Raw genomic sequence first — 26,161 nt, 5'->3', positions numbered from 1 at the left:
TTAAAACTTTAAAGGGCCTTGTCTGCATTTAGGCTTTTTGAGTGGAGATCCAAAATTGCTGATCGTTCTTGAAATCTATGGTTTCAATCAATAATTTCAGTTTCAGAGCAAATTTGGAATTTGAATATTTTGTCTCATGCTTGGTTGTGTGCTATAATATTAAACCGCAGTGGCAGGAGCAGAAGTTAGAAGCAGTTCCCAGCTGTGAACCCGTCTTTTTATGCTGCAAGCAAGGGGGATTGCTCCCGTCTCGGTAGGAAGGCACGCCTCGTTGCGCGGATGCCTCCCTCAAGAGCCGTGCTCTCCAGGGAGCGCGGTGTTGCTCGTCCCTGCAGCACAGGGCTAGTCTGCCTGCACCTTTCGGTGCTCCGACGCATGCTGTTTTCTGCGGCCACTTGCTTATATGTACGTATTTGCAACCCACTACCCCCAAAATACCAGATCTGCTTGCTCTTGGAGCATGAAGCAATAGTTAAACAAGTAGTTTGGACCTGGTATTTCCTCATTTAGACAGAACAAGCGAGTTCACCTTTGACCATGCATGTTACATTTTAATTTTTTTCTCATGCCAAGAAATACAAAGGAAAGTATACAAGATATACCGTATCATCCTGCAGAAAAAAACACTTGTCAGCAAAGAGAAGCGCCCAGCTGAGACTCCTGACGTGCTCATGCTGTTTGTACAGTTTGACTCTTCCAGGTCGCCTCCGGAACAGGGTGAGCCTGTGCACGTACGGGGGTTACAGCCCCGGCGGGATACACCCCGCGCTGCCACGGGAGGGGTCCAGGTCCTGGGCACCATCGAGAAAGGGCCTGGGGAGAGGGCACGCGCTCAAAAGCGGCATCAGGGTTGCCTTGGTGAATACTGCACACGCTCCCTTTCCCAAGTTTCTTATCCTGGCTGTGTATTTATAGGTTTGAATTTTGCTTCCCACTGGCGTTAGCAAACGCTTTACAAATATTCCCACTTTGAAAAGGCTGCCCCCCCACCTTGGCTTGGGCCCAAGCATGGGAGCTTTCAGGCCAAATCCAACAGTCTTTGCCAAAATTAAAGGATGCACGTTGAAAGAAAATTGACCTTAAATCTGAAATTATTTCAGCTTGACTGAAGCCCTAACTGCGGTTCTGTGATGCTGTGAGTAACAAAGTGATAGGGCAAGGTTGGGAGTATCAAAAAAATCGCATGGGACCAGCCCACTGGGGACGTTTCTGCAGCCTCTCTCCGTAGACTGAATGGAAATCAAGTTTTAATCTTATATAAAAGGCAGCATCTGTTCCCTTTGCCTACATGGAGACTCCTCTGTGTTTGGAAGGTGAAGTGCTGCAGCGATGCACGCTGGAGTCTGCGGCCAGCCGAAGCCGGGGACTTGGAGGAGCCGATTCCCTGTGCCGGGACAGTCCCCTCGCAGCACAGCCCAGTGACGGCATCGCGTGGTCAGCTAGACCTGTCCCACTTTAACGAATGCAAGAAGAGGGTGAGGGAAAAGCCTGTGCGGCTTGGGCATGGCCCAAGGGGTAGAGGTGCTAAGGGACATGTCAAACTTGCAATAAGAAAAGAGAGAAAAATTGGAAAGGAGTGAAACAGCAGGCAGAAAAAAACATGCCTAAATTACAGCAGAGAGGGCAGCAAGTTTGATGATAAGGTGAATGAGACTAATGCCCAGAAATACGATCTGTTCTCTCCATGCAGACTTCCCGGCGCAGAATCTGCCTTGGGTGTGGAGAGGCTTTGGCAGCCGAGAGCCCGTTCCCAAGCGCGCGGCTGAGCCCTCCGTGCCCAGCGGGGCTGCTTCCCCGGCACGAGGGGAGAAACGCCTAACCGAACCCCAGAGGCTCAGCTGTTTGCAAGTCATCATTAGTACAACGAACTTTGAAATCAAATATTTTGTCACTCTTTCCTCTCCTTGTGCTCAAAGCCTTTTGGTCTCCTCTGCAGGCGTTCATGTCAGACTGCTACCAGAAAGCGCTGCAATCAAGCTGGCTTGTGCTAGTCCCTTTCGGGCAGTCGGTCACAGCATCCTACAAGACGCTGCTATGAAAATAAGACATCTGGGCTGCGTGGCAGCAGCACATCACTCAGTCGGCCTCAGCCTTCGTTCTGGCCTTTCTGTACCCCCAAGGGCTCTGCTGTGCCACCCCCCAAACCCGGCTCCCCGCCAGCCCCGGAGAGAGGAGCCCAGAAACACCGGTGCCGGAGAGGCGCCCGCAGCCGTGCCGATACGCGAATAGACTCCTCCCGAGCAGTGCAAACCGTGTATTTATATACCACCAGGACCTCACACTTGTCGATCGTAACTCCTACTTGAACTTGCATTTAGACACGTTTCCCACCTTCTCTCTCTCCTCAGCAAGCAATCCTCCTACCAGCTGGGCCGCGCTGCCAGGTAAGGCTGGATTTCCACAGCACCACTCCTCCCTCTCGCCTCTCCGCTCTTCCCTGCTTCCATAGAGGGTACAAGTGGGCCAGATCCTGAGGATTTCGTGACTGTTATAGTTGCAGACACACAGAAAACTCGCTGCTGACGTGTGCTTAGGGGAGGCTGCAGCAGGTGGCAAAGAGCTGCGACAGAAGTAATAGTTCTTACTGTGGGGATGGGGAGGAAAGGCCTTTGCGTGACATCCTTCTTGCGGTCGCCCTGCTGGGGCCTGAAAACAAAGCCGAAGCAGAGGAATGGTTGTGCCTGGATTTGGAAAACAAGGTTTCTTGCACTTAGTTTAAAAACTAGATTAGCAAAAGTTCGTGAAGGATGCTTTGGGGGGGGGAAGGGTTCCTCCTGGCTCAGTCCAGAGCCTATTGGCCTCCTAAAAGTACTTAGGAATTGGCAAGTAACGTGGCAGCTGTTCGTTTGCCAGACGTAGAGCAAAGGAGAAAACTGGTGGCCTAGGGATGGCGTTCTGCCGTGACTTAGTCCCTCGTAACACAGTAACGTATGAAGTATGCGACAAGGATGGGGGGATCAAATTCCTCCTTTGCACGTGCCAGCTGATACATCTAAGAGTCGGTGGCAGGCTGCAACTGGAAGAGCAGAATAGGCAACTGAGCTGGGGTAAAAAGAGAAAGTGAAATGAAGGGCAACTTCCTAAGGATCTAGTGGCAAAAACTTTCACAAAATGTTGGGCTGCAAATAGATGAGCAAGTCGTTGGAGAGCAGGGTAAAGAGACTCTGCTTCTAGGCAGTCCTGGGGAGTTTATTTCTGTAATACTGTGTTCAGCTCAAGAGACCCAGGTAACAAGAAAACTTGAAAAAAATGCGTATAGGTGTGCATATAATGCGTATAAGAATTCATTGCTCAGGAATAACTGTAGAGGCTTTCAGCTGGGTCTAGGATGTATTCATGAGTGCAGAGCAGTGCAGTTGTATCTAACCAGAAAGAAGATTAAAAAATGAAAGGAGTTTGTTGCTGTCTGCTTCACCAGCCTAGGAATCCTCCTAGAAAGGATCATTACAACCACAGCCGCCTTGCGAAGCCCCATCGCAGCCAAAGCTGCAATGATAGGTGTTACCGTCTATTTTGCAAAGCGTAGAGCGTATGTGTTTGCATAGATCCCACTAGAGAAAATCACATTACAAGGAAATATGTATTCATGTGTACATATTTATATTAAGGACAAGAAGGAGTGACTGGTTTTTCTCCCTGGCTGTACAGGGTACGCAACCTTCAGCAACTTGGCCATCCGTGCAATTAGACTAGTGTAATGCTAAACCACCTCATATGGGGTTGCAAGGTTTAGTTCTTTAAATGCAGTAAAGCACTTTAGGCTCTTTAGATGAAAGGCTTTATGTGATGATAAAATAGCATTTAAACTCTTATTTAATAAATATTGGGCTCTCTTAAGTTGCATACTCATTGCTGCAGTTTTTCTTGAGTATCAGCTCTTCCTGTTCTAGGAGGATCTTTCTCAGCCCTTACCATGAGCTGCATTTCAGCAGCTCGAAGAGCACAGGGTGAGAAGGTGCACGGACAGTTTGCACCGCAGTAATGTATGTCAGAAAAAATAATGGACATTACACAGCAAGCAGCTTTGGGGTTCAAGCGTTAAGAAGGAAGTGGCTGGGGGACTTCTGGGACAGAAACGCCATCCGCAGTCCGCCCATAAGGTGACGGAGTTTTTGCCTGAAAGGGAGGGTTTCTGATGAGTTACGGGACAAGAGATGTGGTTTCCAAGGGGCACCTCGAAGGCGGCTGTGGGGGAGTTTACGCGTCCTGAGGCCGGGCAGTGCTCAGCTCGAGCCCGCCGCAGTTCAGCTGCCCTCGGCTCCCTGCGCACTGAGGCTCTCAAAGCTCTCCCTAAGCACCAAGCGCAAAAACAAACTGCAAGGGAAAGACTGGAAATTTGGTCCATTTTAGAAGTTGCTAGTTTTTTAATAAACCCCTGGGGATGAGGCAGATGGGAATGTAGCCCAGGAAAGTGCTGTAGTGATGTGCTATTGCTCTGAGTCCCTGGGATCCCTTCTGATTTAGAGAAAAATGTTAGCAGGGGACCTGGCTCCCTTGTCCCCCTGTCAAATAACGTCTAGCAAAAGAAAACGTTTTAATGAGGAGCAAACCAACAGGCGGTGAGAATTTCCGCAGCTAAGGGCACGGCTCTGCGAGTTAGTTCCCGCGTAGTAACTACGGGGCGAATTCGCGGCACGCCGGATCTCCCGCGCTAACCCCCGGCGTGGACTCGTGTGCCCCGGGCGCGAGGGGCTTCCCCACCCGGGTGGCCCAGGAAGGAAGCTGGTGCCAAGGAGTTACGATCTCACGGAGGTTCCCGTAGCCTCTCTTACTGTGCAGTACGCTCTCCAGGCAGAGAAGCCCTCAGAAGCGTTAGATTTGGTCTCAGTTTTTTCCGAGATTGACGGTACGGAGCAGAGGAAGTGCCCCGGGACACCTTATTTCCCCGTGCAGTGTGTGTATCGAGGTCCCGGGTTGTTAGCTGCAGACAACAAAACGGCCAGGGAGTGCAGCTCTTGATCATCTAACCCTGACTGCAAAGCTTTCGTAACGGAGAGATCTTTTTTTTCAACTAATACGGAGCTGATGGTATGGCCAGAAGGCATCTACAAAGCCCGAATTTTAAAAAAAGCAAAACAGGCCATGAAACTTTGCATAGTCTGGGTGGCCGAATGCAGCACCGTACCCAGGAACGACTCACAGCAAGGATGGGGCGAGAGATGCTGCAGTACGGGACAAGGCCGGGCAGAGGGGCTGGGGGAGCCTGCGCAGAAGGCCTTGGGGAGCCACACGCTGTGGAAGACTTGGGGGGGGGGGGGGTGCAGTCAGGCAGATCTGGAAGAGCAAAGTCTGTTTTTTTTAAATATAAAACATTAAAAAATAATATCCGCGGAATCGGCCCCAGCCAGCTCCTGGGATGCTGGAGATATTCAGGGATGCGGAAGAGAGTGAAGGATTTAGGGAGAGGAGCAGGGGTCTTAAACTCCTCTGTGCCTCTGAAAATCTCCCTGGTCGTCCCTAAGCTGGGGCCCAGAAGGGTCGGGGGAGGTCAGCACTGCCAGGGATGGAGTCTGGTCACGCTTCAGCTTTTCTGTGACAGACAGACAGACACGACATGACGTAGATGCTTAAGGAGAGTGGGCTCTCCGTGCCTCAGTACTGCTGCCGCAGATTAACCAGGCCCTTCTCTCAGCGCCACAAGTATTAACCTCACTTTGGGTGCACAGAGGAAAAAAGAAATGTGTGGTTTCACAGAGAAAACATTTTTCCTTCCATTAAAAACCCCAACATGGGATCCGGGTGAGGAGGAGCCTGGCGTTCTCATGCGGCAACATCCTGCTCTCCCAGCTCTGAGATATGCTGTAAGTGATAAAAGAGCTTGTATGAACGGACATGGAGAACATTCCCAGAGGCATGCAAATGGTCATTGTCTCTTTTTTTCATCAAAAATACAAAAACACCCACCACATCCTCCAGCTTTTATAGCTGCGTGTTGCTCAGAGCAGAGCTGTTTCTTCCGCAGTTCTGCTCTCCCTCCTCCTTCGTGGAACAGATTTAATCTTCCGATGGCAGTTTGAGCTTTTTTTGTAGAGACAGAGAATTTGACAATTTAAAAACCAGCAACCCCTCCCAAAATACTGTAGTTTGTGCCAAAATTCTCAGGAGGACTCCTCAAAGTGTCCTGTTCTCTCCTTAAATTTTCTTTAAAATAAGCTTCATTCTGGAAATTCTCTCCTCTTCTTGTATTTTACTGTTAGTTGTCTCCCCACTCCGAGAGTTTTGCTGGAGAGGAATGAGGTAGTGGATTTCCCCCTTCTCCGCTCCGCTCGGGACCTGATGTTCTTGCCCATTGCTTGTTGCGATTTAGTATCCAATCCTTTAGTTTTGCACAAATTCATCTTCCGAGAGGCTGTGAAGTAGATGCATGCATTTCTTCGGATGGCGCTCCAGAGCAGACTTTCCCCAGGGCTGCCCACCTATACTGTGACAATTTTTGTTGCAAGGCTGAAAGTAAAAACCCCAAAAGGAAAGTTGTCTTCCTCCTCTTCGAGGTATTTGCATGCTGAAATGTCTTCTAGGAACCTGTAAAATAAAGAGAGTCTTAGGGCAGCTTCCAGCAGTCATAGATGTTTCCCTTATGCTCTTGGTTTGGGCTCTGGGTGTCCAAGCGTGCTAGACCTGAGGTGTTCCTGTTTGCCTGAGCAGCACTGCTGGTCTTGGCAGGTGGGCTTGTGTTTGGGAGCTTCTCCAAGCATTTTGGGATTGCAGTTCTAGGCAGATTGATATGTGTGCTGCATCACTTCTGTTTCACCCCACTACTGTACCTCTAAACCCACCACAGCCTTGATCAGGGTAAGACCTGCAGCCCCAGCCAAACTCATTTTCATCTGGGAGATTTGGTACTGTCACTAGTGCGTTACGGGTTACGGGTCACCATAGGAAGGACTTTCCATTCTGGTCACTTGAACAGTGTCTACTACTGCTTCAAGTAACCCGTTCTCCAAGGTGTTTTGCATGCAAGGTGTGTGCAGCTAGGGGCTGGACACGCTGGCCAGCATCGTGCGGGAGCTGAGTGCCCTGACTCTTCGGTTCCCCTGGGGCGACGTGCCGCCTGCCCGGGAGATGTAGGCTCGTGTCTCTCAGAAACGGCGTGCTGGAGGCAGCACGCAAGGAGCGGCATGGAGTCCCTGCTCTAGCCAGGCTGGGCAGAAGAGGAGGAGACGTTACCTCTGACGCTGAGTGACACGTAGAGCACGATGATGATGGTCCCCAGGATAATGGAGACGATGCTGAGCAGCCTGGCCATGCGGCCGAGGCGCCGGGCTCCGTCCATGTCTCCCTGCTGCCCGCTGTTCCTCGACTGGTGGAGAAACACACAGAAACGGAGAACGGTCATGGCTCTCCGGTGATTCTCCGGCTGCAGTCCCCAAAATGACAACTACTGCGTTAGCACGTGGGTCTGGATTTACAGTCCTCGGCGCTCGCAGAACGGCGTAAGTATCCCACCTGCACGCCCAGGGCCTGGACAGCCTCTGTTATCCTGCTAAACTGAGCGGCTCTGGACTGCCCTGACTGGCATGTGTTGCCCTGCTTTCCCCTGGGTAGAAGCTGCGCTGACTCAAGTCTTTTTTTATTGGTGTGACTAAGAAATAGCGTAGTATCCCAGTGTAGGATACGAGGCACAGCGAAGCTCCAGCTAACAGCAACTTCTCTTTGTCTTTATGGGAAAAAAAGCTGAAATTCTTTACTTCAGTCCACAGGGCAGCTCACTTACGTGGGGACTCTGAAGAGGAGCCGCCTGCCCCATAGGTACCACTGCGCTTCGTCCTCTGCTGGGACGCACGTTGGTGCCTCTGCATTGCCCTGAGTCTCTACACTGACTTGCATAGCTTGCATTTGTCATCTCTGTTTTTGAATGCAGTACTCCTACAGGGATTTCTTGCTCTTGTGCCAGCTGTAGGGAGGGAAGGAATAGTCCCTATAGCTTCTCTGCTCTGCTTCTGGTTTCGTTGTGGTTTCCCCTGCTGCTCTATCGATTTCTTCACGCAGTTCAGTGAAAGCTTTACTCTGAGCAGGACTCCCTAGCTATGGCAGGGGCGAGGAAGGGGGCAAGGGGAGCTTGCTGGTAGGCAGCCAAAAATCACTGTGTGTTGGTTCATTAACAGGGATCCCCCGGTGTCGGAGCTAGAACGGGGCTTGCCTCGTGCTGATGTTTTGTGGGCACTGGCATCGCGGCTGGAGCCTGAAGGCTGCAGCCTCTTAGTGGGATGGATTGCAGCGATCCTTGGTTTTGGGAAGAAGTGGCAACCCACAGTGGCCAGAGGACGCAGCTTGGAGCTTCCCTTAAACCGTCCCACAAAGGCCCCTTTGCTTTTCACTGTCCCGTAGCTCCATCAGGGCCGTCCGTCAAGGACCCTGCTGGAGACCTAGACCCCGGGGCTCCTCTGGTGCTTGGCAGTGGTCTGCCCACTACGGCTGCACGTGTCCCTCCACAGCTCACCGCGGGCTCGCCGGGACCTTGCCCAGTGTGCGGCAGGGCAGCAAGGCTGGTACTGTGGCCTGACTCCTCTGAGCCTCGTTATCCGCCCTGTGCTCAGCAAAACTGCTGACCAGGCAGGCGAGAGAAGACTCTACCTGTGCCAAGCGCACCCGGAAGCCTGAGGACCGAGCGCAAGGCTCATCAGAAGAAGTATAATACACAAGCACAATTAGATGCATCATAAACCTTCGGGGTAAGTGATTAAATAAGGAATGATCTTATTTCTTGCTCTTGTAATCGGCAGTAATTTGGTTCCCAAGTGAGAAATACTGACACCAGAAATTCCTGGTGAGGGGAAAGCGTTACTGCTGATAGAAGAGCACAGAGTGCTCCTCAGCCCGTGGACAGCAGTGCGCTGGGCTGCCTGCACTTGGCCGCGCGAGGCCCTAGCACTTAGCGGAAGGGCAGTCGAGCAGTACGACAGCGCGGTTCTTACGGTGAAATCACTCACGGTGCGTCAGCATCCGTGGCGCGTGTGATGGAGGGGCGGGAGTCCCGCCATCAGCAAAACAGAAGCTCCCTTCTCGGGATGAGTCAGGCGGGACGTGCCCGGCCCGGCTCTCCCCACGGGAAAGCCGTCTTCCCGAATTCACACAGGGAATCTTTTGCCTCAGATGAAAAACGATCAGAAAGGGGTTTTGGAGGGATGGAGACTGGACAAGGAGTTTTAAGACCCATTGGTAAAATTCTCATGTGTTTGGGAAGGCTCGGAGCAGGGGCAGGGGGTATAGGGAGGAGAAGCAGCCCAGGCCAGGCGGAGACCGTGCAAGGAGGAGGAAGCCCAGCGCCCCGGGATGTCCCCTTGACCTGGCGGAGGAGTCTGGCAAAACTCCCCCAGCCTCTCTGGGGGGGTTGTAGATATTTTAACTACCTTGAAAGTGTTAATCTTGTCTGGCCTTTAGAGATATTTTTAAGTACTTAGCATTTGCACGTGGGTTAAAGCTTCCTTCCCCTGCCCCCCCGCAGCTCCGGCTGAGCCGTGGGTCTCCGGAGAGGCGCGGGAGCGGTCTGCCGAGCCGGTCCCAGCACGGCAGCTCCCTGCAGCCTGCTACCGCGCTGCAATTCGTGGTCTTGGAAGGTGGCTTTTGAAAAGAAAACTAGGAAAAGGATTTAAAAAAAATAAGCTAGTTAAAAAAAATTCAAGATGGAGTGTATCAAAACAAAAAAAAGGCATCTCTGAGAAATAACTGCACTGTTAAGTGCAGGGTAGTCGGCACCACGATACGGCGAAGGAGACGTGCCCCCCGAGCCCTCTCTGCGTGCTGGCCCTGGTCCGTAGTGCTCAGGTAGCTAAAATGCAGTTTTTAGGATTTGCGTATCCGGGTCTCGGTCGGCATCGCTGTGTAAATAACACGGACCGGAGCCCCAAAGAGGCGATGCCGCTGCGTTCTCCCAAACGTCCTGCTGCCCTAGTGCATCACGCTGTGGAATAACTTCCACAACACTTGACGTGGCGAGAGCTCGTGGCCTGATTCCTTTTGGACTCTACAGCATGTTTGACAGACAATATCTAAAATCAGCTGTGTGCAGCCAAGAGCCTGTTTCCATTACAAAGCAGGAGGTGACAAAATTAAGCCTCATGGGATGATGGGGAGAGATGGGGAGAATACAGCAGCGTAGGGACTGACAGGATCCCTTAACTGCTCACTGACAATTTTTAACATTTTAGATTTTTGCAGGCTCAGATTTTTGTCACAGAAGTGTAATATTTTTGCAGGGTGTGCGTTAGGTTGCGGTGAAACATACTCTCAGTTTTAGCTTTCTTCTAGGGAAAACGCATGGGCTAACGAATCTGACGTATTTATCACTACAGCTTCTGGAAATATTTACCGCTCGTTTATCCCGGACAATTATGAAAAATACATAAGCATTTGCATGGAGTGTTTAGCAAGCATTTGTTACTGTACATATATTATTCATTGGAGTGGAACGGTTTGATTATAGCTGTCTAGTATCAGTAATCCTTTATTTTCCTTTCTACATAAAAACATGAATGTTTTGTTTGTTAATCAGGATTGCAGCAGGAGAATATCTTGAAAAACACTCCAGGGCTAAGGGGGAGCGTGTCAGTGTGTGTATCAAGGAACGTGGCATTACAACGGAGTGGTAAGAAAATAGGAACAACCCTGGGAGCAGGGCTGGAAGGGACAGACTTTGCATCAGCGTGCATGGAGCCAGGTACGTGTAGATGATCCAAAAGAGACATTAATAGTATCTGTTTTCAAACTGTTATCTGCTCGCGTTCCTGTTCAGAAGGTTAACCCAATAGTTAAGCCAAGTCTTGTTGCAAATTAAGGCAATTGCTTTTTGTGCTAGTCCCAGGGACAGAATACAGATCGTCACATCCTCCTCCCTGCAATCTTTCACGATTTAGCAGCCAGCTTCGGATGTGCTCTGCTGGCTTCCACCATTTATTCTGAATAAATCATTAATACTTAAGGTTTCCATTTTCTTGGAGAAAGCATGCTGAGAGAGGTGTAAGTCAACAGCACGCTTGGATATATGAATATATAATTTAAAATGAGTAAGGATAGTTTGACTTCTCCTACATCTTTCTATAATCACAGTACTTATTTTGGACACCAAATGCTGTGCAGAATTGCACTTGGCTTTACTTTACGCCGTTTCTGGCTGGATTTACACGTCTTTCTCACTTCACCTAAGTGGGTGTGGGTGTTGGTGGGTGCTGTCCGGTGACCTCTGCGCCTCCACCCCTCCGTGGGGCTGGGCTCTGGTAGGAAGGGGAAGGGCTTCAATAAACGAAGCGTGTGTGTGTGTGTCGTGGGCTCTGCCCTGCTCTCCTCGTGCGACGGCCGCTGCAGGGCTGCTCCTGCGCGCGCGGCCCCCGGCGCGGGGGCTGGCAGGAACCGGGCGGCCAGGCCGGGAAGCGCCGTAACTGGTCCTCGCTTGGTCAAGGAAACCCATCCAAGGGTGAGGGCAGCAGCCCGCGGGTGGCTCGCACCCGTGAGACCAGCGTGAGCAGGGAAGGGCTGGGGCCGACGGCGGAGTCTCGCTCTGCCCCTGGCCCTAGGCCCCGCGCGGATCTGAGAGCAGCTTTTGAAAAATGATTTATGAGCCTCTGCGTCCAAAAGCATTCATTTGCTTTCCTCTCCGGTTGCTGCTCATTGTCCAGAAAAGCTTTCATGTGCAAAAAGCATTGACTTAGGAAAGAAAAATACAATTGCAGAGCTAAAAGAAAGTCAGCACATTGCCGAAGCGCCTCCCCCTCCCTGGCTGTGAGCGAGGCGCGGAGCTTGACAGGGCGGCTCTTCCTCGGGTGCCAGCGACGGTAAAAGCCTGGCTCCTGCTCAGCTTTGCAGGTGCTCAGGACCCCCCGTTTTTATGCTGTGGGGCACCCACACCTTCGGGAGTCTCCGTAGTCGCCACGTTCATCCCCGGCAGGTGAAATGCCAGCTAACGCCCTGAAAGCTGCTCCTGCCTGCGGGAGGAACTAGTCAGATGACGTTTCCTGGCTCCCCAGGGCTAGCGCGGAGCCAGGATCGCTCCTCGTCCTAGAGCCACGCGGGAGGCCGGGCTGGCAGATGGTGCTGGGGCGTGGGGTGGACCCAGGCACGGCCAAAGGGAAGTAGCGGTGATGGACTGAGCGTCCCCGCAGAGGGACAGCGTGCCCGGGAAGGGTCCAGAGGACGAGCGCTGGCTCATAACATGCCGCGCGTGCTAGGAATCTTGTCCTGGAAAACAGCTCATCTGGGTGTGCCGTCTGCCTTGGAGGCTCTGGGGGCTGGGGCTGGGTGTCCCCCTCCCTGGCTCTGCCTGAGCAGGGGCTGGTTGGGGTTTTCAGGGGCCTCAGAAGCAGAGGCCAGCAGGAAAGCCAAGCGTCGTATTGGCCCGTTGGTACTGCCTCCCTTTGTGTTTAGCACAGTAAGAACACGTCAGTGTGTCACAGTCTAGTGATGTCAACCTCCTCCGCGTTTCTTCTACTCTACGGGGCTTGTGTGTGTGTTTGAAAAGCCACCCCAGGCCCAAGGCACATCCCTGCGTGCCGGAGGCTCTAACGCCCACAAAGGAGACTGGAGAACCTGCTTTGCACGAAGGCTGCTGCGGCTGGAAAATCCCCGTGAGAGCCCTCGCTTATTCCCGTGGCTCTGCAATAGCCGTCTGCTTTCCCCCTCGTCGCAGTGCAAAGCCAAGCGCGGCTGAGCCTGGCTCACCCATATGCCGGCTGAGCAGACTCCACCAGGCAACTGTGCCATGCAGATGGCAGCTGGCACCTACAGCCACGGATTGCTCCTCAAAATGGAAACTGGTCTTTCTACAGGGCTCTCTGTAGCACCTACTGGTGTCTGACTCTTCACGTTGTTGCTGGCTTTTGGGGAGGTGCTGGCTCCATATCCTCCTTGGTGTATTTCTGTGGCGTAAGCAGGCATTTGCTTTCCCTGAGCTGGTTTTCAAAGCAGAGATTTGCCTCGATTGCAGATCAAGGGTGTAAAAGGCACCCGGGGCAGGTAAAGCAGCAGGGCGCCTTCCTTAGGGGCAGGAGGTGGCCGTACTTGTGAGCTTCTGCTGACGGACCTGGGAGCGTGGAGCCACCTGCACCCGAGCGGGGTGGGCGGCTGCTTGGCTTTATTCTCCCCTGCTCTGATGTTGGTGTATTTGCGGAGTTGTGGGCGATATTTAAAGCAGAAAAATTGCTTCTTTAGGGCAACTAAAAAAAGCTGTAGGTGCAGCCGGTTCCTTTGAAGTGTCTGAGAACAGGACCTAGCTCACAGCCAGCGGGGACCGGCAGGGTCTCCCGGCGCTGCGGGGGTGGGCTCGCTGCTACGGGGTGCGCAGGGAGAGCCCTTGTCCCGGCTTTGCCTTCCCGGGGAAACGCGGGGAGCCGCGCTCCAGGCACGGCAGTGGCCGAGAGCTCCCTGCCGCTGCCGGAGGGGGATCGGCTGCCCGGGGGGCGCCGGTGAGGAGGGGGGCAGCGCGTCCAGCCCTGGCTCCCACCCCGCTCCCAATCCCAAGGCCCGGGCTGCGGATTTTCCCGGCGTGTGCGGGGCTGCCCCGCTCCGTCCCGCCGGGCACTGCCGGCCGCGGCCCCGGGCGCTGTCCCGGGCCGGGAACCGCCTGCCCGGCTCGGCCCCGCTCCGCGGCCCCCGATCGCCGCGTCCCGGGGGAGCGGAGCCCCCGCGCCGACGCCCGCCCGGGCTGCCGGAGCCGCGCAGCCTCCTCCCGGCCCAGCCCCGCCGTGTGCCCCGGTGCCCCCCGGTGCCCCCCGGTGCCCGACGGGCGCGGCGCAGCGCGGCGGCCGCAGCACCGCGGACAGCTCCCGGGCGGCCCCGCAGCCCCGGGCCGCGCCGTCGAGCGCGCGGGCGGCGGGAGCCCGGCGGAGCCGCACTCACCATGATGGAGAAGACGAGGGCCACGATGTTGATGGGCCAGACGGGGCAGAAGCAGGAGAAGATGGCGAGCACCAGGTAGTCCCGCGGGCGGCCCTGCTCCGGCGCCGCCGTGCTGGTGGCCGTGGAGGAGGCTCGGCCCAGGCTGAGCCGCGACGGCGACAGCGGGGCCGCCTCCAGGTGCCCGACCGACACCGACTTGTAGGTGAGCCCGTGCCCGTTGCGCTCCGCCTCGCCGGGCAGCGCGGCCGAGAAGGACTTGGAGCCCCGCAGGCCCTTCTCCTCGCGGCCCTCGGGCGCCGCCAGCAGCTTCTCCGTTTCCAGCGAGCGGGCGGGCAGCACCGAGCCCGAGCCCGAGCCCGAGCCCGAGCCCCCGGGCGCGGCGGTGCCGCTCGCCATGGCCCGGCGGAGCGGGCTCCGAGCGCCCCCGCCGCCGCCGCTCTGCGCCCGGGGCCCGCCGCCCCGCGGGAGGCCGTGCCGGGGGAGGGGCCAGCGCGGCTCGGCCCCCGGGGCAGGCTCGGGGCCGCGCGCCGCCCCCGCGGTGTCCCCGGCCCCCCTCGCCCCGCCGCGCTCGGCCCCCGCCCGGACGCTGCGGACGGCGCCGCCTCCCCCGGCTGCTGCCGGGATGCGCCGGGCGGGGGCTGCGGGGGAGCGGGGGAGCGGGGGCCCCCCCCCCCGGCCCGCACCCCGCCATCGCCCGCCTCCCCGGCCCGCCCCACGGCCCCCGCTCTCCCCGGGGGCTCCCCGGGCCCGGGGCCGCGACCGGGCCCCGCTGCGGCGGTGTGTGAACGGCCTCCGCCGCCCCCCCCCCCCCCAGCCCCCGGGGAGGGGGGTGTCCCGGGCAGGGCGGGCACATGCAGCCCCTGGGTCTTTGCCCAGGCCGGGGGGGGGACAGGGCACAGACCAGGCTGCAAAGCCCCCACCACCGCCAGAGAGGGACAAACCTGTGCCAGCCCCTGCCTGGGGTGCGATCGTGCCAGAGCAGCGTGTGGGGCTCAGGGCAGCGTGTGGGGCTCAGGGCAGCGTGTGGGGCACGGGGCAGCGTGTGAGGCATGGGGCAGCGTATGGGGCGCAGGGCAGCGTGTGGGGCGCAGGGCAGTGTGCAGGTGCCCGGGGTGCCCCAGCTCCTCTGGGCAATGGGGCTGGCAGGCCCAGGGACAGGGCAAGGCAAGGTCCTGGCCATGCTGTGCTGGGCAGCCCTGGCCCTCGCAGGGTGTGGGTGGCCCTGGAGACCCTGGGGACAGGGAGACCAGCCGGGTGACAAATTGTGCCTGTGTGCAAGGACCTGCAGGGAGAAGGGTGCTGGCGCAGGGGCGGGTTAAGCCCTGCAAAGCAAATAACGGCATCCTCGGGCGCAGACCCTGCTCTGCCCGGGTGAGCGGTGAGGGGCAGGAGGCGGCGGCGGGAGGGAGGAGTGTGGAAGCCACAGAGCCTGGGGGCCCTGCAAACATGGACGTTTTCCCCCAGTCTGTATCGCGCTTCAGCTCCGAGTTTTCCTCTCCCCGCTTGGCTGGTGCTTACCCCCTTCTCTGCCTCGCTGGCCCTTGGTTTCCATGTGTCCAGCTTTGATTTACACCGGCGCTGGGTCTAAAACCCGGAGCGGGGGCTCTGGGCCAGGGCAGGTCCGGGATACATGTGGTTGTCGCTCAACCCTTCTCTGAGCCGTCGCGTCCCCGGGCTCGGCCTCCCGGCACGGTCTGCTGCCAGCACGGAGCGGGACACGCGCGGGGCTGGGAGCGAGCCAGGGAGCCTCACCCCACGGCCGAGCCGCAGCAGGGATGCCGCGGGAGAAGCAGGATTCCTCGGCAGTGATAGCCGCAGGCCCTCGCCTGGAAAGGGGAACAGCTGCTGGAGATTAAAGCCAAGACATCTCAGCTGTCAGCGCTGCAAGCAGCCGCTTTAGCTGAGCAGAGAGCTCTCTCTCCTGGCTGCTACTCGCTCTCCTCCGCTGGGCTCCTATCCCAGCTCCCCGTCCCCTCCCGGGCTGAGGGAAGCAGCCTGGCTCCCGCCGGGAACTGGCTCTGGGATGGACACGGGGAGAGCAGAAGGCTGGGTCAGCTATTTCAATGAAAACCTGTGGGTTCCTCTCCCCCCGGCAGAGTGAGAGCTAAAACCAGCCCTTGGACGCGAGTCGGAGCCTCGAGACGGGGTCAGGAGGCTGCCTGAGCTCTTCGGGGACCGTCGCCCCGGCGCTGCTCGGATCGCGCGAGGACAACTGGTGCTGCCTGGAAATCTCCCGGCCTTCACGCGTGTGGGTCAGGCCCTGCCTAAATGCCAGCAGTGGCTTCAGTCTGCTGCCAGAGCGGAGGGGAGACCCCCGAGCTCGCCCGAGCTGTCCGGGCAGGAGCAAGGGGCCCGTGGGGCCTTTCACGTAAAGCTGGGCATCGCAGGCGGGCTTGGGGTGGAAGGACAGGTCCCGGCTCCGAGACCTGGTCAGGTGGTGACAAAATAACCTCCCTGCCGGCTGGGTGGATTGATGGTATCCAGGAGTGTGAGATGTCGAGGACAGAAGAGCGTAACCCAGTCACCGTGCCCGAAACGCCCATGGCTGAGCTGGTTGCTGGGGTCAGCCGGCCTGGCTTGGTGCTGGGAGCGGGGAGCCCTGGGCTAGCCCTGCCCTGCCCACCCCCAGACTGGGCATTTCGGTGGTCCAGGTTCCCAGGAGGGCAGGGGAGTCCCCGAAGCGGGCGGCTGCCTCCTCTCGAGCTGGGCCCGGCCTCCCCGGGCCCGTGTGCGGGGCGCTCAGAGCCGACCCCATCCGTTTGGACCAGCCAGGAGCGCGTTATCGCCCTGACCCGCGAGAGCCACCGTGCAACGACTGGAGGTGACTGGGCTTTCATGCGAGCGGACCTCTGTCCCCCCCTCCCAAATGGGGCTTGCAAATCCGCCCCAGGTGCAAATGTGCGCCCCGATGGGCTCGGCGTTAAAAGCACATCCGAGCTCCCCTTCCCCAGCTCCTGCCTCCCTAATTCTTCTGCTGGAGCTGGAGCTGCCCCGCAGCCGGGGTCACCCCAGCCGGGACCCACGGGGGCCATCTGTCCCCTCCATACGCACTCAGAGGCAGTGCCCTGCTGCTGGGTTTTGAGTTGTGTTTTCCCACAAAGCAAGAGAGAATAAATAACTCCGACAAATTGCAGAAATGAAACCTTATACCAAAGAGATGCAGGGCTGGAGCTTCTTCGAGGGGAAAAGCGAGGTTTCCCACTTCCCCCAGCTCTCGGTTTGCTGCGGGGCAGAGCACCGTGGCCGGGCAGTGCCGGGGTCCAGGTGGAGCATCCCGTGCTCCCGGCCACGCTGTGCATCCCGCGGGGCTCGCGCTCACACAAAGTCCCTTCCCGCACCCAGTCTGCCGGGCGGCCGCGTTACCTTCCCGCACATCCCTGCGTCCCGGCCCGGCAGGTCAGTGGATGGGCAGGCGCTGCTGGTATCCCGGGCGCTGGAATGGCCCCAGCGGCCAGGCGAAGGGCCCGGCCGCAGTGTCGCGGCGGGCGGCCGTGGGCTGCTGCTGGCGGGCGGCTCGGGGGCCGAGCTGGGGGCTCCCGGCGGAGCGGCGAGCCGGACCAGGGATGCAGCCGGCCTCCCGCGGGCTCCGGTCGCGCGGGCGCTGCGGCTCGGGGGGATGCCCGGGCTCCCAGGAGAGCGGGCAGCGCGGGGGGCGGCCGTCCCTCGCGGGCTGCTCCGGCGGCCCGGCCCGGCCCCGGCACTCGGCGTGGGCGCAGGGCCAGGCGTGCGCGGCGCCGCGCAGGGACAGGGACAGAGCCGCGATCCTGCTGATGGCTCTGCGGAGGGTGGCGATTTTGGAGAGCCTCTTGCCGCTGAGGTCGTGCCGGAGGGCCAGGCGCAGGGCGTTGAAAGCCTGGTTGTAGTCCAGGATCCTCTTGCGCTCTCTGACGTTGGCAGCCATCCTCCTGGCCTTGGAGCGCGCCGGTCTGCTCCTCTTCCTCGCCGTTCCCTCCCCGGCGCGCCCCAGGCGGGTGGCCGCGTCCTGCCCCACGGGGACCCACGGGTCCTGCCCGCAGCATGGCGGGGGCACAGCCGCCCCGTCCGGCCCCTGTCCCGAGCTGCCAGGCTGCCTCGGTCGCACGGTGCCGGACCCCGTGGCTGCTCCGGCCATGGCTGCGGGGACGGGGATGGAGACGGGGATGGGGATGGGGATGGGAGAGGTGCTGCCTCCGCGAGGGGCGGGAGACACTCCCCCAGGGCGACGCGGCCCCCTCGAAACCCCCCGCGCCAAGCGTCACGTGGAGCCCTGCCCCGGCCCTTTAGTACCTGCCCGGGGCTGCGCAGTGCTGGCCGGGCTCATCCCCGCCACCGCTCTGCCCCCTCCTCGGTGTCGCGCTGGGCCTGGCCGGGCCTCGTTCCTACCCGCTCACCGGTGTCAGGGCGTCCCTGGCATCACCTCTATATCCCGGGGAGGGAAACTGAGGCACGGAGCAACGAGGGCGCTGGGGAGAGCAGCAAAGCCTCGTGCCTGGGCCCCGGAGGGGGCGAAGCAGCTGCTGCTGGTGGGTGCCCGCGGGGGACAGGGCTCCTGCCAACCCTCGCCCACCGCCACGCAGGCTCCTGGCACCGTCGCTTTGCTTCTCCCCCCACCGGCCCCGGGGCCGGGGTCTGCAGCGCCAGCGAGCTCTGGGCCCGGCAGCGGTGGCGGCGTGGGGGCCGCGGCGCAGGAATGCGCGGGCTCGGCACGCCTCTGCCCTGCGGAGCAGGAAGCCGGGGCGGCGCGGGGGGGGCCGCGGATGAAAGAGCCGAAGCGCTACCTGCCCCCGCAGCCTTCCTGTCCCCCCGCGCCAGCACCGATGCTCCGGGCAGCGCCTCGGTCCCGGCGGCCCCGGCCAAGGAGGGATTCGCAGGTGCAGGAGCCGCCGGGCAGCCGGGAGGGCCAGGCCCCCTTCCCCACGTGGCGGGGGGCTGCGGCTCGTGCCCCACCGAGCGGCTCGGCCCTGGCGGGGTCATGGCCCCCTCCCCAGGCGGCTCGACGACCCTCCACGGAGCAAACCGCCCATCGCTCTGCCCACCAAGGCCCGACCGCGCGAGGAGTGACGGGTTGAAACCGGCCCGGGAGTCCTGCTGACAAACTGTGGGGGTTTGGGGGCCAGCGCAGCGCCCCGGGAGGCCGTGCCCCGCTTTCCGGCAGCCGCTCTTATCTGATCGCCTGCGATCCGGTTTGATCAATAGCTACAATTAGCAGGAGGCGATTTTCCTATTGCTCTGCTGCTCTCGTCGCTCTTTGAAGCTGGGGCTAATTCAGGTGCCTGTGCTGCAGGAACCCAATAAATCAGGAGCCGGGGCCTCGGGGGCGGCCAGGCCGCGGCGGCAGGACTTCAAAAGGAGATGCAGCTCGCACACGCTTCCGAGCGCCCACCTGCGCTGGCCACGGCCCTCGCGCTGCTCCTCCGGCACGTCGGCCTCGTGCCGCCCGGGAGCGGGCACTGCCCTGGCCACCGCCTCGGCCAGCAGCTCCTCTCGGGGTGAATTTGGGGCAATTCGGCGCAGGCGGGATGTGCCGGTACTGTGGCACGCTCGTCCCGCTTGCACAAATGCCAACGGAGCCCCGGCCGAGCGGGAATCCAGCGGCAGAGGGGGAGGCCGGGCCATAAATCAGGGCCATCGGATGCCACCCGCTGCCTGTAATTAGCGCATCCCGCCGGCTGTCCCCGCCTCGTCCCGGGCTTTTCCTACCGACGGGCCGTTTCGGGCGGCAGGCGCCCAGCGAGGCCCCCCCGGCCGCTCCATCGGTCCCCGCTGATTTACGGCCGGGCGCCCCCGAGATTTACGGGCCGAGGCAGAACCGTGCCGCGAGGCTCTGCCGGGCCCGCCTGCCCGCCGGATGATGGAAGGGCTGTAATTAGCCGTCGCCAGGCATAAATCAGGCCGCTCCGCGCGCCCCCGGCTCCTGCCCAGCCTCCCCGGCCGCGGTTGCCCCTGGGGGACTCCGGCACTTCCCAGCCTCACCGCGGCGGCATCCGCATGTTTTCCACCGCTCCTGCACCCCAAATCCCCGTCTCCGAGCCTGGCTCGTCGCCCCGACCCCGCTGCCGAGGCGGGACGGGCGCGGATGGGGGTTATGTGCCCGTGCGTGACCCCCTGCTCCGGGGCTCCCGGCGGAGGGGAAGGAGGAGGCGGCTGTTGGGATGCCACCGGGGCCCCTGGGGTGAATAACTGGGGCGCGTTGTCCCTGCTGGGGCAGGGCTGGGCGGCACAGAGCCGGAGGGAGCGGGGAAAGAGCTGCCCGGGGCCTCTGCCCTGGCGGTGGCACCCAGCGTGGCCCCGTGCTGGCGGGGTCCCCAGGGTCCCCCGGACACGCGCAGGCCTCGTGCGGCCCAGCGGGAAGCGCTGGCCGTGCCCGGGCCGGGGGTCCAGGCAGCCTCCGTCCCCCGGGGGGGGTCGGACCGCGCGGGGGCACCCGGAGGGGCACAGGCTGGCGGCGGGACGGCGCCTCCGGGGCCGCTCGGAGCCTGGCACCGATTTCTGGGTTTCCCGGTGCCGGGGAGCGTGGGACCGTTTGTGTCACCAGCTCCGCTCCGCTGCTGCTCAGCCGCCGCCGGCGCGGCCCCCCCGACCCCCCCGGCGGCTCCGAGCGGGCACCGCGGGCCCCGAAAGCCGCGGCGGGCAGGACCCCGCACCCCGGCCGGGCCCGGGAGGCCGCTCCCGAGCGGCGGCGCGGGCCGGGGCCGGGGGCGGGGGCGGCGCTCCCCGCCCCGCCGGGGCCGAGCCCGGGGCGGCGCCGGGGGCCGACGTCAGGCCGCGGGGCGGGGGCGGAAGGCGGCGGCGAAAGTTGGGGCCGGCGGCGGCGGCGGCGGCGGCGGGGCATGGCGGCGGCGGCGGAGGAGGCGCGGGCCGACTTCGCGCGGCACTGGCAGGCCGAGTTCCCGGGGGAGCCGGCGCCGCGCATGGAGCTGGGCTCGGTGCGGGCCATGGAGCGGGAGCTGGAGCGCTGCCGCCGCCACCTGCGCCGCCTGCAGCGCGCCCTGGCCGAGGAGCGCTTCAAGGTGCTCTACCTGGAGGCGGCGCTGGCCCGCGCCCCGCCGCGCCCCCCCCGCGCCCCGCTGCCGCTGCCGCGCCGCCGCCCGCCGCCCGCCGCCCCCCCGCCGCCGCCGCCGCCGCGGCCGCCGCCGCCCGCCAGCTCCCCCGAGGCCGGCAGCGACGGCAGCTCCGACCCGGAGGACGCGTCCTCGGCAGGTGGGTGCCCCGCGCCCGCGCGCCCCGGGCCGGCCCCGTCCCGCCCCCGGGGCCACCCGACCCTCTGCGTTGTCCCCGTTCCACCACCGAGGCCACCCGACCCTCTGTGCTCTCCCCGTTCCGCCACCGAGGCCGCCCTGACCCTCTGTGCTCTCCCCGTTCCACCATGGAGGCTGCCCTGACCCCCTGTGCTCTCCCCGTTCTACTAGCAAGGCCACCCTGACCCCCTGGGCTGGCCCCATCGAGTAGTCAAGGCTGACCCAAGCCCCCTGGGCTGTCCCTGTCCCACCCCTGAGGCCACCTGACCCCCTGTGTTGTCCCCGTTCCACCACCGAGGCCGCCCTGACCCTCTGCGTTGTCCATGTTCCACCACCAAGGCCACCCTGACCCTCTGTGTTGTCCCCGTTCCACCACGGAGGCTGCCCTGACCCCCTGTGCTCTCCCCGTTCTACTAGCAAGGCCACCCCGACCCCCTGGGCTGTCCCCGTTGAGCAGTCAAGGCTGACCCAAGCCCCCCTGGCTGTCCCCATCCCACCAGCAAGGCCACCCTGGCCCCCTGGGCTGTCCCCATCAGGCAGTCAAGGCTGACCCAAGCCCCCCGGGCTGTCCCCATCCCGCCCCCGAGGCCACCCGACCCCCTGTGTTATTCCCCGTCCCATCACTGAGGCCACCCTGACCCCTCTGTGCTCTCCCCATTCCACCAGCGAGGCCACCCAACACCCCTGTGCTGTCCCCATCCTATCATCAAGGCCACCTTGACCCCCTGTGCTGTCCCCATCCCACCGGCAAGGCCACCCAACTCCCCTGCCTTGTCCTCATCCTATCGCCAAGGCCACCCTGAGCCCGCGTTGTCCCCATCCCACCGCCGAGGGCATCCTGTGCCACCACAGCCTGCCCCTGCCACCGCGAGGGCTCAGCCCTGGGTGAGCAAGGGACGGTGGCCAGCCCTTGGTGACGACCCACGTGCCGGCAGGACCTCTGGCCCCGGAGCCGCCTCCAGCCGTGGCCGGGGCACTGCGGGAAGGTCACCTCCTCCGGGAGCAGCCCGGGCCGCGGGACGACCTCCCGGGCAGCTCCTGGGGCTGCGGCAGCAGCCGTGCCGGTCCGGTGGGGACCCCCGCGCGGCTCCCTGGCTGCGCGTGGACGCGTGGCGGCACGGCGACGTTGGGCCGGTGCGTGGACGCGTGGCGGCACGGCGAGCGCAGCCGGTGCGCTGTCGCCTGTCGCGCTGTCCTACTTCCCGCGGCCTGGAAGTTGTTATTGCGTCAGCCCCCGCGCTCCGGCCCCGCTGCAGGCGCCCTCCTGACAGCCAGCAAACGTCACCTTTTTTGCAGTTCTGCAGCTGCCTTGAATTAATTTGGTTGTTGCTTGGTTGTTTGGAGGTTTTTCTTTCCAAGGCTGCGTTGTGCTGCTCTCGCATCGCCCGGGTAGCGGGGACGCGGATGTCTGAACGTGCTTATCGCTGAGCGCAATTTATATTTGTTGCATTGGGGGGGGACTTTCCTGGGGTGTAGCATAGTGTAAGAAATAATTTCCCGGGCTCCGGGGGTGCCGGCTTCGCCGCCCGGGGGGGTCTCCGGGTCTGCCCTTCCTTCGGGCCGTTGCAGCCTGCCGGGCTCCGTCTTTCGGGCCGGACCTTGGAAGCCAAGTTGCATCTGCTGTGATCGAACGTGGCCTTCGCCTCCTCTTCCTCCTCCCCCCGGGGTGACACCGGTGGCTTTGCCGCGGCCGGCACGCTCATCCACCCGCGAGAGGTGCCGCGGGAGCACCGGCCGTGGCGGCGGTGCCGGGCTCTTCCCCGGCTCGCCCCGCGCGTTGCCGCGGTGCCGGTGCTCCTCTTCCTCGCCTGGCCTAGGAGACCCCCGCGTGCGGCCGTGCTGCAGGCACTGACATTTAAAAGCAGAATTTGGGGCCGCGATGCGACGCGTGTGACCGTTGCCTGCATCCCCTTTCCTCTCGCGGGCGGTTAATTCAGAAGTCCCGCTTGCTGTTTCTCACTTCTCCTTCTTTTTCGTACGTTATTAAAAATGCCCGGGATCGCCGCTGTTTCCGCGGGGGCTCAGGGTGGCTTGGGGCGGGGGGCGGGAGGCTTGGCGCTGCCCCGCCGTCCTGGGGCACCCGTGGACCCTGCCGAGGGCTCGTCCTTGCCGTGTAAAACCCCCCAAAGCCTGAGCGAAAGGACGGAAAGGAGCGAGCAAAGTCCCAAGCGCGTCTCCGGGCACCGCTTTCCGCGCGGGGCAGCCGCAGTGTGTGAAAGGTGAAGGCTCCGGCAAGCTGCTTTATCGGCAGGTCGCTTCCTCCTCCGGGCACCCGTTTCCCCATCTTAAGGGAAGGAAGGAAGGGATCTCGGAGTTGGTCCCCGGATGGGAGTTCCCGCACCGCTGAGGCTCACCTGCAACCTCCCCGTCCTCGCTTTTTTTGATTTTAGCTTAATAGTATTTCCCAGCTGTTGGAAAAGCGCTTGTTTGGTTCTGAGCACGCTGGAAGTTCCTCTCCCGGTGGGTGAAGGACGCGGAGAATCGCAGCGAGTGGTTTTACGTCCTTAGGAGAGAACAAAATCGTGGTGTGAGCGAGCGCGCGAGCCCTGCTCGGGCCCTTTGAACCGTCTCCAACCGCCGCGAGGCCCCGCGGGGCTTCGGGAGGTGCCGAACGTGGCGTTTCCCCATGAAGCCCTGCCGCGGCCACGCGGCGCTCCCCGGGTCGGGATGCTCCCCGGGTCGGGATGCGGTGGACCTCGCTGGGAGAGGCAGGGGCTGCAGGGGCGGATGGGTGGCGCGGGGGGCAGGCTGGCACTGCTAAAAAGTGAAAAACCAAGCAGCGAATAAATGTAGAAGTTCATGAGGTTAAAAGCATTTGAGCAGAGCGGTTCCAGCTTCATGGCTTTTAATGAAAGCGGTAAGTGCCGGTTATTGGAGTGACTGCCCTGTGTTGGCCCGAGAGCAGACGAACTGTTTGCAAAGGAGCTAAAAGAGCAAGAGCCAAACCCGCAGTCGGCTCCGCGGGTGCCGGGGGTTCTGCTCCGGGCAGAGCCGGGAGGAGAGGGCTGCCCGGGGCTGCCCCCGTCCTTCCCGTGCTTCCCCCTTGTCGGTGCCGCGTTCCTGTCGGTGACCGAGAACGGGAGGGCCCCGCGCACCGGCTGCTCCCGCGCCGTGGGAAGCGGTGCAGAAGGCAAGGCCCGCGGTGGAGTTCCTCCTGCAAAACCAGCCCCTTCCCGTCCCCGTTGCCGCGTCCCGGCGGCTGGGCCGCGGGTCGGAGCGCTTCGCGCTGGAGCTGCAGCCCCGTTGGCTCGGCACGCGCTCCGCAGCACTGGCCGCCTCGGGGCCGTCGGCCCCCGGATGCTCTCCGCCGTCGGTGCGAGCAGCGTGGCTGCGCGGTCTTGTAGGACACACCAGAAACCCGCGTTAGGTGCCAGAAGGACCCTCCGGGTCCTGGATGCATGTGCGTTTAAATCCTATTAGAGCCACGAAATCTGGGATTTGTTCCCGGGAAGGCACTGCTCTGCAGCAGGCCCCATTTAGCCAGAGCGACTCGCTGAAACGCGTGTGCAGCCAGAAAATGGCCCTGCTCCCTCCGGCCCGCGGCACCGCTGGATCTGCCCTTCGGCAGCTACTGGCTCCGGGGAGCGGCGGGTCTGTTGTGCGGGTGCGGCTGCCGAGGCAGCACACAAATCTTGCTGCATCCCCTCCCAGAGATATCTTAAAATAGACTTGGCTTTTCCCTCCCTAATCTCTATCAGTGTTTGCTAACGAGGGTGCTTTGCATATGTAGATGAGGAGCAGCGATGCCTCATGGCTCCCTCGGATTTGATTCAGCAGCAGAGCCTGGACTGTGTCTGAACTGAAACGCGGAGAAGGACGTTGGGGAGATCTGCGCCGAGATAACTTGCAGCCACAAAGTTGAGCGGTTGTTTGAAGATCTGGCGGACAGGGAGACATCGGTGCCCAGCGCCAGGGCTTTCTTCCACGGGTAGTTTTTATTCTGATAGCACAGACCAACACCTCTTCCTTCTCCCTCCCAGATCCTGCAGCTTAGAGAGAAGCTAGCCGAGGTGTTTTGGCAGCAATGGCCACGGGGTCTGAGCAGGGGAAGACTAGCCCGTGCTCTGCGCCCGGCAGATACAGGGGCAATCTCCTATCTCGAGGAGGAGAGATGTGATGCTGGACAGATAGCTGCACCAGGCCTTAATCTGGTGTTAGAGGTTTTTTCCTACGAGAAGCCACCACTTTTCTTTCCTCCCATCGGATCTGTTGTTTTGAGAGGCCGAATGAGCAGGGCTGTTCCCCAGCGCGGTTGCAGTTCGTTTTCCCTTTCCGTGCCCGGAAAGACCAGCTATTCCCGTGTGGAAATTGCGTCAGGGGAAGGTGTGAGCTGGCAGAGCGGGGATGCGTGGGTGCTGGAGCACGGACCCGGCAGGTCTCGGCACTTCCGTGGTGACACCCGTGGGGATCTGCCTGGTCCTGCCTGCCCGGAGCTGGCAGCACGGCACGGCAAGCCGCCGTCAAACTGGGGGAACTGGGCCCTGTTTGTGCTCTGCGGGAGCAGGCAGCACCACGCGCTCGGGCCCCTGCGTGGCGTTTGCCCAGGAGACGTGATCCTGTACCGGCAGCAGGTTCCTCGGGGCTTCTCCATGGATGCGCTGCTGTTTGTTTGTGCTGGCTCCCAGCTAGTTGTCCCCGTGGGGCTCGTTTCTGCGTTTCTAACCCGTGCGGCAGGTTTTGCCGTGCCCGGACTGGGAGGGCATCTCGCGGGGCTCCTCGGGGGACCCGGAGGAAAGGAGGCGCCAGCAGCTGCCTTGCACCGTGGTCACCTCTGCCAGTCGCGGCACGGCTTGACCACGTGTGCCCTGGGTGCGAGCCGAGTTTGGGGTCGGAGCAGCACAGACCTTCGGCTTTCCATGCTGCAGGAAACCAACACTGGGGGAAGAAGTGTAATTCTGGGTTGGACCAGCATGTTGAGCCCCGGCTCCCGGCTGTGCCCCGGCGATGGCTCCAGCGCAGGTGATGCAGCGATGCGCAGGAGCGCAGGCTTCGCTCTCCCCGTGCTGCCTGGTGGCTGCTCCCCATCCTTGCCCCAACGCCGCCCCTTGCTCGGTGCTCCCCAACTCCCTTCCTCTCTGCTCCTCCCTCGGGAGAAGCCCCTTCTGCCCCGGGCCAGC

The 26,161-nt window shown here is 61.2% G+C and overlaps 3 protein-coding genes across 4 annotated transcripts in view; 1 reads left to right on the top strand and 2 right to left on the bottom strand.

The window, feature by feature from the left end:
• Positions 1–524: 524 nt before the first annotated feature.
• Positions 525–14,286, bottom strand: TRARG1 (trafficking regulator of GLUT4 (SLC2A4) 1). 2 transcript variants are annotated; one of them, XR_010392271.1, is made up of 4 exons: positions 13,828–14,286; positions 7,168–7,300; positions 5,905–6,522; positions 525–5,799 (listed from the first exon to the last, which is right to left on the bottom strand). XR_010392271.1 is itself a non-coding variant. In XM_064523220.1 (3 exons), the coding sequence occupies exons 1-3, from the start codon at positions 14,221–14,223 to the stop codon at positions 6,515–6,517; spliced, it is 537 nt and encodes a 178-aa protein (XP_064379290.1). In that variant the 5' UTR covers positions 14,224–14,286; the 3' UTR covers positions 525–6,514. The 2 variants fall into 2 exon arrangements, 1 of the variants encoding a protein (XP_064379290.1); XM_064523220.1 differs by having other exon boundaries at positions 525–6,522.
• Positions 14,287–17,224: 2,938 nt separating this feature from the next.
• BHLHA9 (basic helix-loop-helix family member a9) lies at positions 17,225–17,938 on the bottom strand. Its single transcript, XM_026101417.2, has one exon. The coding sequence runs from the start codon at positions 17,936–17,938 to the stop codon at positions 17,225–17,227; it is 714 nt and encodes a 237-aa protein (XP_025957202.2).
• A 2,662-nt stretch (positions 17,939–20,600) lies between these two features.
• ABR (ABR activator of RhoGEF and GTPase) overlaps positions 20,601–26,161 on the top strand; it is a 41,630-nt gene continuing 36,069 nt past the window's right edge. The window contains exon 1 of the mRNA XM_026101400.2: positions 20,601–21,006. Within this exon, the coding sequence (XP_025957185.2) occupies positions 20,637–21,006 (370 nt within the window). The 5' untranslated portion in view covers positions 20,601–20,636. The remainder of the gene's footprint in view (positions 21,007–26,161) is intronic.

This window comes from Dromaius novaehollandiae, chromosome 19 (assembly GCF_036370855.1).
Source record: "Dromaius novaehollandiae isolate bDroNov1 chromosome 19, bDroNov1.hap1, whole genome shotgun sequence".
In the NCBI taxonomy this organism is placed as follows: Eukaryota; Metazoa; Chordata; class Aves; order Casuariiformes; family Dromaiidae; genus Dromaius; species Dromaius novaehollandiae.
Note: the sequence above shows the minus strand (reverse complement) of the source record. Positions and strands in the feature narration are given on the sequence as shown.

Coding starts and splice junctions, on each gene's coding strand:
- BHLHA9 (XM_026101417.2), bottom strand. CDS start 17,938: ATGGCCGGAGCAGCCACGGGGTCCGGCACCGTGCGACCGAGGCAGCCT.
- TRARG1 (XM_064523220.1), bottom strand. CDS start 14,223: ATGGCGAGCGGCACCGCCGCGCCCGGGGGCTCGGGCTCGGGCTCGGGC. Junction 7,301..13,827: donor CCCTCGTCTTCTCCATCATG/GTGAGTGCGGCT, acceptor TTTCTCCACCAG/TCGAGGAACAGCGGGCAGCA.